Below are 11,300 nucleotides of genomic sequence, written 5' to 3'. Positions count from 1 at the left end.
TGGTGTAATTTAATTTTCCCTATCGGTAAATATGATTAATGATGGTGTGATTAAAAAGATCAATTTAAAAATGTTTACTTTTAACACCGTGAAAAATGTCTGATGCTCGAAGTTATGAAGCCTGTAATTATAATGTAAGTGCAAGCACAAAATATCCATCAGATAAGACAGCTTTTCCTTTACGTGGTAAATTTCTGAAGTGAGTTTTACTATACAAATCAAATTTTATCTTCCTTTTTTTATGCCTGAATGGTGTGAGAAGTTATGCATATAAAAAATATTATCTTCAAGAATATATTTTTCATTCAGTCTGTTATCAAACAATTTAAGAGTGTTAATAATGAAAATTGATTTTAATTCTTTCTTCGATTTATTTACAAATAAATTCAGTTTACAACACAATATAGCTACATAGAATTACATATATTTGATTTTTTTTTATTATAAACAGGCTATTTTTTCAGAGCTTCTTGTGTCTTGTATGAAAAGGAAGCACAATTTTGTCCATTTGAGCTTCCAATTAAAAAAAAAAAGAGTAAAGTAATTATCACAGATCTCAAACAGGAACAAAAGGGAAACGACAGGTAAAAGTCAAACAGGTAAAATCATTCTTTTTTGTCTTTTTTCTTTTTTTTTTTTACAAATATTTACAAATATTACCTGTACAGAAATATCTCCTTTTTCTTTTTCTTTTCTCTGTGTTTCAACAGTCTTTACATGGCTACAGAGTCCAGTGGTGCCTTATTCATTTGTGCTGTGCACACTTTCCCCCAGTCATAATGTCTTTATATAAAAATAAGAGTTTCTTTTCTCTTGCTTTTAGGTCACTGTGAAGGCCATTTGGACACCGCTGCCGCCGTCGCTGAGGGTAAAACGTGTCCAGAAATAATGTTTGACGGTACACTGAGGATGGGAGCGATGGCGGCTGAGGTCCGGGTCAGGGAGAGGGACTGTGCGCTCAGCAGGGCCGACTGAACGGTCACCGGAGGCCGCAGGAAAGCCTGAGCGGCGCCCGGCGAGGACGAGGAGGCGCTGGACACTCCGATGATGTTCTCTATGCTGAATGACGGTCTGTTTGAAGGCTCTGATTTGATCATGGACGCTGTGCTCAGGCTGTTGAGCTGAAGTTGGAGACTCGGGCTGAGCTGGGAGTTGAACGCTTTCCTGTTCAGCTCCGCCGAGGGAAGGAGAGGGACGCCCGGGGGCAGCATGTGACCCACAGGGGGGATGTAGGGGTACTGCAAAGCCGCCGGATGGGAATAAGCAGCCGGGTGGATCCCGTAGTGCCTCCCGTAGGGCCCCCCAAGGCTGTACGCGCCGAAACTTTGCATCATGAGAGCAGTCTGGTCCCTGAGCATGTCAGGCTGAACTCTCTTGAACCTTTTCCTCCTCCTAAGGAAGCTGCCGTTGTCGAACATGTCCTCTGAAGCGGGGTCCAGAGTCCAGTAGTTGCCCTTGCCGGGGTTGCCAGGTTCCCGGGGGATTTTCACGAAACAGTCGTTGAGGGACAAGTTGTGGCGGATGGAGTTTTGCCACGCCGGGAACTTCTCCCGGTAATACGGGAAGCGGTTGCTGATGAACTCGCAGATCCCGCTGAGGGTGAGCTTTTTCTGTGGGCTCTGGAGGATGGCCATGGTGATGAGGGCGATGTAGGAGTAAGGCGGCTTTACCAGGCTGCTTTTGGGCTTCTGGATCCCAGCTCCCGTCGCCGCGCTCTGGTCTTGACCCTCCGCCTTTCCCGTGCCCGTCTCTCCCTCCCCGGAGCTCTCGCAGCACGGACTCCCTCCACCGGACCCGATCTCCTCCTTCTCCACCTCGATCTCGTCTTCCAGCTCCTCGTCGCCTGTTTCTGCTCGGAGGTCGTGCAGGATGCCTCCCCCCGGGCTGTCGCAGTCGCTGTCCACCCTCTCCATGCCCTCCTCGTCTCCCTCGCCCACCACGTCGATGTCCACGTCCTCCGCCGTGAGCACAGTTTGGCCGGACATGTCGCTGGCTCTTTCGCTGCCTCCAGACAGGGTCATCTCACGGCTTACTAACACTTTTTGTTTAAAAAGTCTACCGGAGCCAAAACAGCCGAGCAGCCGGGTGTGATGGGTAGGTGGGACCAGCGCGGTCAGTGCACACACACACACACACACACACACACACACTCTTTCTCTCTCTTACACACACACACTGCGGGTCTGCTGGGCTTTTGGTCGCCCCTGTCAAAAGATCGGATGTCTCCAAAAAATCTACTTTCGGTTGAACCGGCAGAAAGCCAGTGAAGCCCAAAAGGAAACTTCTACAAAAATATTTCTCCACTCGGTAAGTGAGCAGGCCTGCGGAAAGCGGCGACTCTTACTTCGAAGTTGTTTGGAGATGTTGCGGGTTTGGCGCTCCGACGTCCCGTCTCGGTGCGTGTATTTCCTATAGGTGTGATATTTGGAGAAGCGAGTCGAGGTGACACATGCTGCTTTTGAAGGCCGGAGCTTTTAAAAGGACTGTCTGATAGATTACTTTTCCCAGTATAAGATATACTATCAGCGCAGGACACGTGGTTCGGTGACGACAGACGCCCCCTCTCCTCTCCTCCCTCCCTCCTTCCACCCACCTCTCCTCTCCTCTCCTCTCCTCTCCTTTCCTCTCCTCTCTGTTAAACCATGCAAACTGGAGTTGTTTCATGGATTTGTCAACAATGGGACATCAGCAATGCTGCTTTCCGCTGATTTCTGTATTCGTCCGTCATAGACCATTTAACGGTGGCACAGGGAGGAAGAGGAGGAGGAGGAGGAGGGGGGTGGGGGGGTAAATTGGCCTGCATGATTGAAAGATCTGATGCGCATTAACGTGGATGCGTAAAATAATGAAAAAAGGGGCTAAGTCTTTAACTTTGCTAATGCAAACTCTGCTGAAAGCTGCAAAATGAAAACGACGACAGCTAAGTTCACTGAATCCTCCTTTAAGTTCCTCTGTGTGTGTGTAGTTATTTTTTTAACAGTCAAATTGTGCATGCATGGGATTTTTTTCTGATAGTTTTTTTTTCTCTGTATAATTTAATCCAGTTTCCGCGCATGTTGCTGTGCGTACAGGCTACCTGTCTATGCGTAATGGGTAAAGATTTGTTTTTACTGTATTGGCTGCTGAAGCGCAAGCCTCGATATTTCCAGCTTTGCAGCCCGTCGTGTAAATCCGAGCTGCGAATGCAAAGCGTGAATTGAAGTCTATTTATTCCCGCAGGATTAACTGAAGGTGGAGAGAATATTGAGCAGCAGTGGCAGCAGCAGCGGCAGCAGCAGCAGCACCGGAGACAATGAATGGAGAGAATAAAGAATTTCCTTAAGAGTCTGGAAGAGGTGCTAACGACCCCAATCATTGCATTATTTTACATGTGAAAAAAGTAGGAAATGCGGGCAGCGGGTGAATGCAAAGAGAGCATTTATTCACAAGCATGAAGGTGAGCGCTGTAGGCTGGGCTCAGGGAGAGGATGTCGGAGCCCACACTGAGGCTTTCCTGCGCGGTCCGGGAACATTTGGGAGGACTGGTGTTTGTATTTCAGCTCAAAGCCACCGAGGACGTGTCGTAGGCACACGAACAACAGAGGGAGTAGGAATTTAACCTCATTTATGCCACAAGCCATTAAAGCCTCAATTGATTTTTATTGGAAGTACTTCAGCAGGATAATGAAAAATATCTAATCAACAGACGGTAATTTGTGACAAAGCTTTATTTGAATGCATTAGAACATATAAATAAATTAGAAACGAAGATACGGTGAAATTATTGATTATATCTCAGGCTTAATCTTATTTTGTCTCAAATCGCCGTATGGGGCAGAATGCATCTTAATTCAGCAGGTATCATTTACGTTGTTATTATTAATAATAGAATCATTATTACGATCATTCTATAATGCTTATTGTCATAATTAATTAATATTAATCACATAATTTCCATTAATTACTTGCAAGAAGAAAAGGGAAAATATATGGCGTGTTTTCATGAATTCATTTTGCAGTTCACTTTGCTTCCAAAGTCCAATAAGTTTGATTTTTGTGTCTTGTAGTGTTTGGAGTATTTGTGACAGTTCAGCTGGCCTGAGCAGAGCGCAGAGCGCAGAGCGCAGAGCGCAGAGCCGCAGCTCCTCGGACGCCTCAGCTCCTCAGGATAAGAACCGGATGAATCAAACGCTGTCATTAATAACGCGCGTATGGGTCAAAGGAAGGAAACGTGGCTTCCGATTAGACTCGCTTTGTGTTAATCTCCCGGTGACCCGTGTGATCTGAGGCTCCGTCAATACCGTCTACTTAGCAGATGAAACCAGAGTCTGCATCAACTTTCATCCCGCTTTGAGGAGAGTCCTGCTCCTTCCAGTTTCTGCCTTTACGTGGACTTTCGTTCGAGGTTGTTGGTTTGTTTGGGAGTTTTTGGTCAGATTGGACACTTCCGGTCGTGTATTTTCTGTGTCTCCTTTCACGCACTGGTTTGACACATTACGTGCATTCCTCATCATGTCGTGTCACCTCTTTGAGTCTCTCTCTCTCTCTGTGAACACACCGGCCCGTTATGTAGACAAACCCTCATGTTGGTGCTTTTTAAAAAGGTTTTATATAGAAGCAAAAATAAAGGAGCTTTGTCGGTTTCTGTTTGCTGTTGGTCTTATTTTGAAGGATTGTTTGAAAAGAAATCAGAAGGCCAGTCTGAACCAACCTCTCTCTCTCTCTCTCTCTCTCTCCCTCCCTCCCTGTGTGTGTGTGTGTGTGTGTGTGTGTGTGTGTAGAAACAGGTGCAGCCAGCCTCCTTTAAAAAAAAAACCCTCCCAGATTCGCAGTGTTGTGTGAAAGGCGGCATAACTGCTGATATAACCTGACTGAAGCAGCACCGAGAGGGGGTTTCAGACCCGTCCTTCCTGTGATCTTTTGAAGCCTCATAAATCCGCTTTTATACTCCGCAGTTTGTTAATGAAATGTACGTTTTAAGCACACATGCACGGCTTAGCGCGACAAAACCTTTTAGTATAATAAGCCAACTCGCTCCGGCATGAAACCATTAGGGGTGGAGGTGGGTGTTGGGGTGAGGGTGGAGGTGGGGGACGCAGACAGAAGATGGAGCCGAGCAGCAGCAGCAGCAGCAGCAGCAGCACAGGTGATGGAGAGGAAACAGTCGCCACATGTGATCACTGCAAAACTAGCAGCAAGGTCACCGAACAAATAATTGTGATCATAATAACGTGATGCTCCGGTGATTCCTGAGAGGCAGGACTTTCCTCCCCCCTCCTCCCGCCCTCTTCGTGCCGCGTGGTCCTCTGCCTCACCGTGGGGTCAGAGGTCAGGGTCACCTGCACAGGACACCGAGATGTCACATCCAGCAGGGCGGGTGGTGGCGTGTGTGTGAACGAATGAACAGGAGCCGAGAGACGAAAAACGTTTAATTCGTTTAACTCGGGGGGGAAAGTGGAAGTAGTGGCGGGAAAGTGTCGCGTGTTTCGATGCTTTTTTTGTCTTTGCCACTGGAGTGATTTTTCTAATTTTTTATCTTCAAAACTTTTAATTTGAATTACTAATTTCTAAGCGTTTTGAGGATAATTTTCCATAAATCTGAAAACACACCAGTATAGGGATGTATATTTCCATTGCGTTATGTGAGTCAGTTTAATGTATGCGTAAGGTGGATGCGTTTTTTGAATAAGACCTCCTCTCCATGACCATTAGTAATCACTTGTCCCTTTTCATTTCTTAAAAATATGTTTTGCAAACACCTGACGTTTTGCAGTAAATAAATGACATAAATGTGCAGTTATTAATTTGCAATACCTCTCGTGGCAATAATATCAGCAGGGGAGAAAAGTTTAAATCTTTGTTAATTATTAGTTAATGGCTAAAATCTTATGCCACAAATATTAGAATATAACCTGAGAGTTATTTTAAGTGCTCAAAGTACAAACTTAGTCTGTTACGGGACAGATTAAAATCCCAAAACAAAATGAACCACGAGTCACATTCTTGAACCGAAATCAGCTGTATGTGAAAGCAGATTTTTTTTTGAAAGGCAACTCATTTAATTAATTAGGTGAGTGAGCAGTTGGGGGCAGCAGCCAGTAAAACGATATGATCAATTAATGGCATTGTTAGCGCGCCTGTAATTACGACCATTATGTTAATTATTTTACACCAAGTAGCCAAATCTTCAGCTTGTCAGCTTTAATAAAAACAAGATGTTCTCGATCCGAGTGCCACATCACAGTTGCACAAAAATAAGAACCTGGAATATTTTTCTCTAACTGAATGGTGGACGGCGGGAATTTTGCAGATCCCATTTTTTTTTTTTTTTTTGAAAATCACCATTTTCAGCCCTTCTCAAAGAATCCACTCTATCAACCTGCGAGCTCCTGTCAAACAATATGATGGAGCCCATATTTAACCCTCCCTCCTGCAGGATGAGCCAGATCTCACACACACACACACACACACACACACAGCAAAGCACACAGGGCCCAGAATAGAAGATACACGTGTGTGTGTGTGTGTGTGTGTTGGACATCCCGTCCATTTGACGAGCCTGCAAGTGATGCAGAAGGACTCACCTGGCGTCTTAACTCACTTCAGCTCTTCGTTGCGCACATGGTTTTAGGTTGAGGTATTTTATTGTCACGATGGACTTTGGAGTCGTGGCTCACATTATTTTGAGGATCTGATTAAAAGACAAAACACACAATTTCCAATCGACTCATCTCCTCATTTATTGTTTTCTCAAATAGATCTCGTCAGGTGCTGCTCCCGAAGCCAGTGGGGGATATAAAATCAGATTAAGAAACAGACTTTTATGAAGTTTTTAAGTCTCAGCATCAGTTGAGTCTGAGGTCTTCAGGCTCGTCTCGTTTCTTCTCGCAGGCTTTTAAGGCGTCATGCGAGTTTGTATTGTGGCCATGAAGTTTGCTTCATCATTTTAGAAATCAGCTGCTGAACATCTGGATTGATCTACTTTGTGTTGTAAGACGAAACATAAATAAAATGAGCTAAAATAATTATAAAAATAGACGTAGGCTGGTATGTAGGGCCTAAACTGTTTTTCAAAAAGTAGTTTTTTTCTGACAGTTGATATGTATTTATTTAAATGGCGGACTAAAATATTGTCAAAACGTCTTACGCGTCGCGTTAAACGAGACAAACGTGTTCACCAGCCTTGACGAGGGTCCCGCGCTCACACCGGCTCGTTAAGGCCTCAGAAGCCATCCTTCACTCTTAGAGATTTTCCTGTGGAACTGAGCCACCGCGTACGAATTCATTTTCATCTCACCTGAGTTGGAAAAAAGACAAACTCGAATCAATTGGAAGACAACTGGAAAATAGTTTTGCTTCGTAATTTATTTATGTTTGTATTAAAGAATGTTAATGTAAACGTGTCCGCGCAGTCCCCTGCGCGCGTCCTGCGCTCCTCTCGCCGGCATCAGTGGGAAGCCCCCGGGGAGGCTGGTGGGAAAGTGACACCTCCAGCTAAATGCAGCCGGATTACCATGCCAATGTGCACTTGTTAAGTACGTGCAATGTCAGCCAGTTTGTAGGGCTTTTTGTCATTCAGATTAAGGCTGAAAAGTTGTACATCAGTGTATCAGTGTTGTGTGAGTGCAGGGAGTCCGGCTGGTAACGAGTTGGCCCCGCAGCAGGCCGTGTCGACACACAAGCAGCCTGGCTTTCGTGCAGACCGACAGAAAACACCGTGCTGATACAGCCAGCGGTGGGAACTGATGCTGGAGTTTACCAGCTGCAGAAGTCGCCGTCTTTCCATCAGTAAAAAACACATTTAACAGCAAAAATGTTGCCTATTTCAATTGGCGATTTCTATAAACCTAACAAATTATAAGCCAGTTATTGTCATTTGTCTCCGGAAACTTAATTGATTTTTTTTTTTGCAATATTTGATGGGAAATTAGACAATATTAACACATATTTTATGATGAACTGATGTTCTGTCCGACAAAGGGGAAAAAAGATCATTTGTGTAGATTACAAGATGAAAACCTAAATTCAGCATTCACCAAAAATAAAAGGTGTCCAGTCTGAACATCACGTTGTGACTGCCCATGCACTTGTCTTTATGTTAATGTACGCGAAGCAGCTTTTCTTGTAATTCACACCAAAAGGAAACCCTCGTTCAGAGCGACCCCTGAACTCAATATCCTCCTGTCTATTGATGCATACATACATGTAACATCACACTAAATTACCTCCTACATCCTGCCTGCCCGGCCCATAATAATTTTCCTTCACATAATCTGTCAAGTTCTTCACAAAGACACTTTACCTCCTCTCGAACCCAATTACAGGAATTGGAGATGATGATGATGATGAGGAGGAGGAGGAGGAGGAGAGAAAAGCTTTAGACTTGGAGAGGAAGGTGTTTTGATTTTATGACTGACTTAAATGTTTATGTTAAAAAAATGTCTGTGTGGTGTTCAAATTGACACCACCAGGAGTCCATAATGTGTTTTATTCTCGCGAAGGTCTAATATGATCACCATAAGGCAGATTTAATTCATCTTAAAGCCGTAATAATTCTCCTCTAATGTATAGCTTGTACTTTATCCCTTATTTGCTTTTGAAAAAGTGTCCTTGTCTGTTATTCCAGCGGGGAAGTGGATATCCCACATCCTAATCAAAGTCACCGTGCTGTCTCTTGAAATTAAGGACTGCACCTTTAAATTGTCAATTACTCCGAGGTTAAGTGGACTGAATAGACCCAATGATTCAAATCAGGTGTTACAATTTAGTGCACATGGCTATCTGACTTCATTTCATTTGGGCCTGAGTCTCTCTGGCAGAAGATGAAGTGATTTATTACACGAAGGAAAAATACAAGCGTGTATCTTTTGTCTCCCCTAATCCATGATCGTTTACTAAATAACATATTTATTTACATTTTTATTTCTTTTTAAATATATCATTTTAAATAAAGTTTTTTTTAAACTACACATCAATAGATCTTTATTATTCATGATTAGTTTCAGATCACTTACACACTAAAAAAAACCACTGGGTCAAAATTGACCCATTTTTGGGTCCAAATTGACCCATTTTTGGGTGCAACTTGATTCTGGGTCAGTTTTAGCAAACACCAGTGGGTGCTGTGTTGACCCTGTGTTAATGCTATTTATTTAGCATTACTATTCAATTATTCTCCTAAACTAACATGGAGTTATTTTGACCCAGTGCTAACACTACACACCCAAGTTTTACCTTAAAAGTGAATAAACAAAACTGTTAATTGACCTTAAACATACCAACCAGTACGTAGGGCCCAATGGCTGTTTTTGACCCAGTGTTAATGATATTTTTTGGATAACTGTTTAGTTATTTCCCCAAACTAAACTATACATGCAGTAAAAGGTAAATTGTGACTAATAAAACACGATCACGTTGTGTTTAATGCTGCAGAATATAAGAGAAGAAGTGCGCAGAGTGTAGTACTACTAACAAATGTAAAAATACTCAGGAAAATACGACAAAAAATGTGTTTGTTGTATCATTAGATGACGTCATGTGTGAATGTGCGAGCAGCATTTTACTGTTAGAGTTGATATGCAGGTAATTTTATCTATTTGAGGGCTGTAACTAATGACTGCTTTCATTGTGGATTAATCTGCTGATTCGTTTCTTGATCTTTTGTTTGCTTTGTAAAACTTCAAAGTGACACCTTTAAAATGCTTGTTTTGTGTGATCAGTGGAGGAAACACAAAATTATTCCGTTTACTGTAATATAGGACAAATGAAAAGCAATAAATCCTCATGTTTAAGAGGATGCAACCATGAAATGTTTGGCGCTTTTTGCATGAAAATGTACTAATTACAATAAATCAGTTGTTTAAATAGTTTTAATTTTCTCTGTCAACTAATAAATGAATCCACCAATCATTTCAGCTCTAATATTATTGATTAGTGGTCTGTAACAAGGCCCTATATTTGAACTCTTTATATGTTTTGTATGTAAAATCTTATTTATTTATTGTTTATAAGATCATTAGATCATTTTAGAGAAGTAGAACATATAACATTTCCCTCTGAACTGAAATGGTGTTGACATACAAAAAGTACAAGTACCTCAAATGGTACTCATGCACACTACTTGAGTAAATGTACACAGTTCCTGTCCATCACTGCAGAATAATCATATTTTAATTTGGCTAAATAACTCAACAGTAAAAACAAAAATAAGAGTAACACCGTGTCAGAACTCAGTGAGCATTAGTGTGTATAATTTAGGTGATTTTGCTCATATTACAGTGTTTGCTTACACTTTTAACTGCAACATTAAACATGTCTGGATAATAAAGTTAACAGCCAAACAGTGTTAACACGCGACAAAGTTACCACCCTCACACCCACGCTGGGAGTCCAAAGTCAGCCACACAAGCATCAATATTTTACATTCCCTCAAGAATCCTCTTTAAAGATGCAATCAATGCCTCCTATTCATTATCCATGTGTCTTCTAGGTATGGCCTTTGTCATTAAGCAATAATTCACCCCTCCACAGTCCCACATTACTCCGCTGCTCCATACTTTTACAAATGCCTAGGGGCTATAAATACTAATGAAATCTCTTTGCTTAATTTGATTTTGCTGGTACACTTGCAGTTATGGCTGAACTTTCCCACGAGAGAGGCTGATTGAACACTTTCAAGTCCTTATGGAAGCAGGAAAACATTCCAAAGAGCTGGGGAGATCATTTCCATAATTACCCCGATTGGCAGCCTAATGACCTTCTGTGACAATAAAAAGATCTCTTGTTAATTCCATTTCTGTCGCTGACATTCAAGAGATTCCTATCTTACATGTTTGAGGGTTCACAAGATAACAAGTGTACTTTTTTTCCCTCCCGTTTTCAGCGAGCAAAAGAGCAGCCCCATTCAGCTTTGCTCCCCCCAACACACTGCAGAGCTGTGCTGTGAAAGGGATCTGCTTGTGCCTGCACGGCTCGTCCACCCTGCCCCAAAGTTGGATAATTTATGGGCCTGGTGGAGCTTATAGAGATGGATCTTTGAGGCAATCAATTCTCATGTTGCGTTTTGAATGGTGGGATAGAAATGAAGTGCAGAATAATTAAAAAGATCACAAGTCCCCCCTCGCATGTAATAATGAGTGGCTCTAGAGGCAGCGGGCTCTGCCACAGTGCCGGAGGAAGCGCCTTTGATTTGACTGAGAGGACACCCGGCCCGGGCCGACGCAGCGCCGCACAATGGGCGGGTTTCACCAGCGCCACACACACACACTGAGGCTGCATTGCAAATGAGGCTCTGTGGCTGTTTGAGGACTGTGTGCTTGTCC

At 42.9% G+C, this 11,300-nt stretch overlaps 1 protein-coding gene across 1 annotated transcript; it reads right to left on the bottom strand.

Moving 5' to 3' along the window:
• Window positions 1-357: 357 nt before the first annotated feature.
• foxd3 (forkhead box D3) lies at window positions 358-2,710 on the bottom strand. Its single transcript, XM_046392706.1, has one exon. The coding sequence runs from the start codon at window positions 2,019-2,021 to the stop codon at window positions 825-827; it is 1,197 nt and encodes a 398-aa protein (XP_046248662.1). The 5' UTR covers window positions 2,022-2,710; the 3' UTR covers window positions 358-824.
• Between the last annotated feature and the right edge of the window lie 8,590 nt (window positions 2,711-11,300).

This window comes from Scatophagus argus, chromosome 6 (assembly GCF_020382885.2).
Source record: "Scatophagus argus isolate fScaArg1 chromosome 6, fScaArg1.pri, whole genome shotgun sequence".
NCBI lineage: Eukaryota > Metazoa > Chordata > Actinopteri > Scatophagidae > Scatophagus > Scatophagus argus.
The sequence above is the reverse complement of the archived record's forward strand: the minus strand, read 5'-3'. Positions and strand labels throughout refer to the sequence as shown.

What these genes read in the sequence shown, in the direction of transcription:
- foxd3 (XM_046392706.1), bottom strand. Translation starts at nt 2,021, where the DNA reads ATGACCCTGTCTGGAGGCAGCGAAAGAGCCAGCGACATGTCCGGCCAA.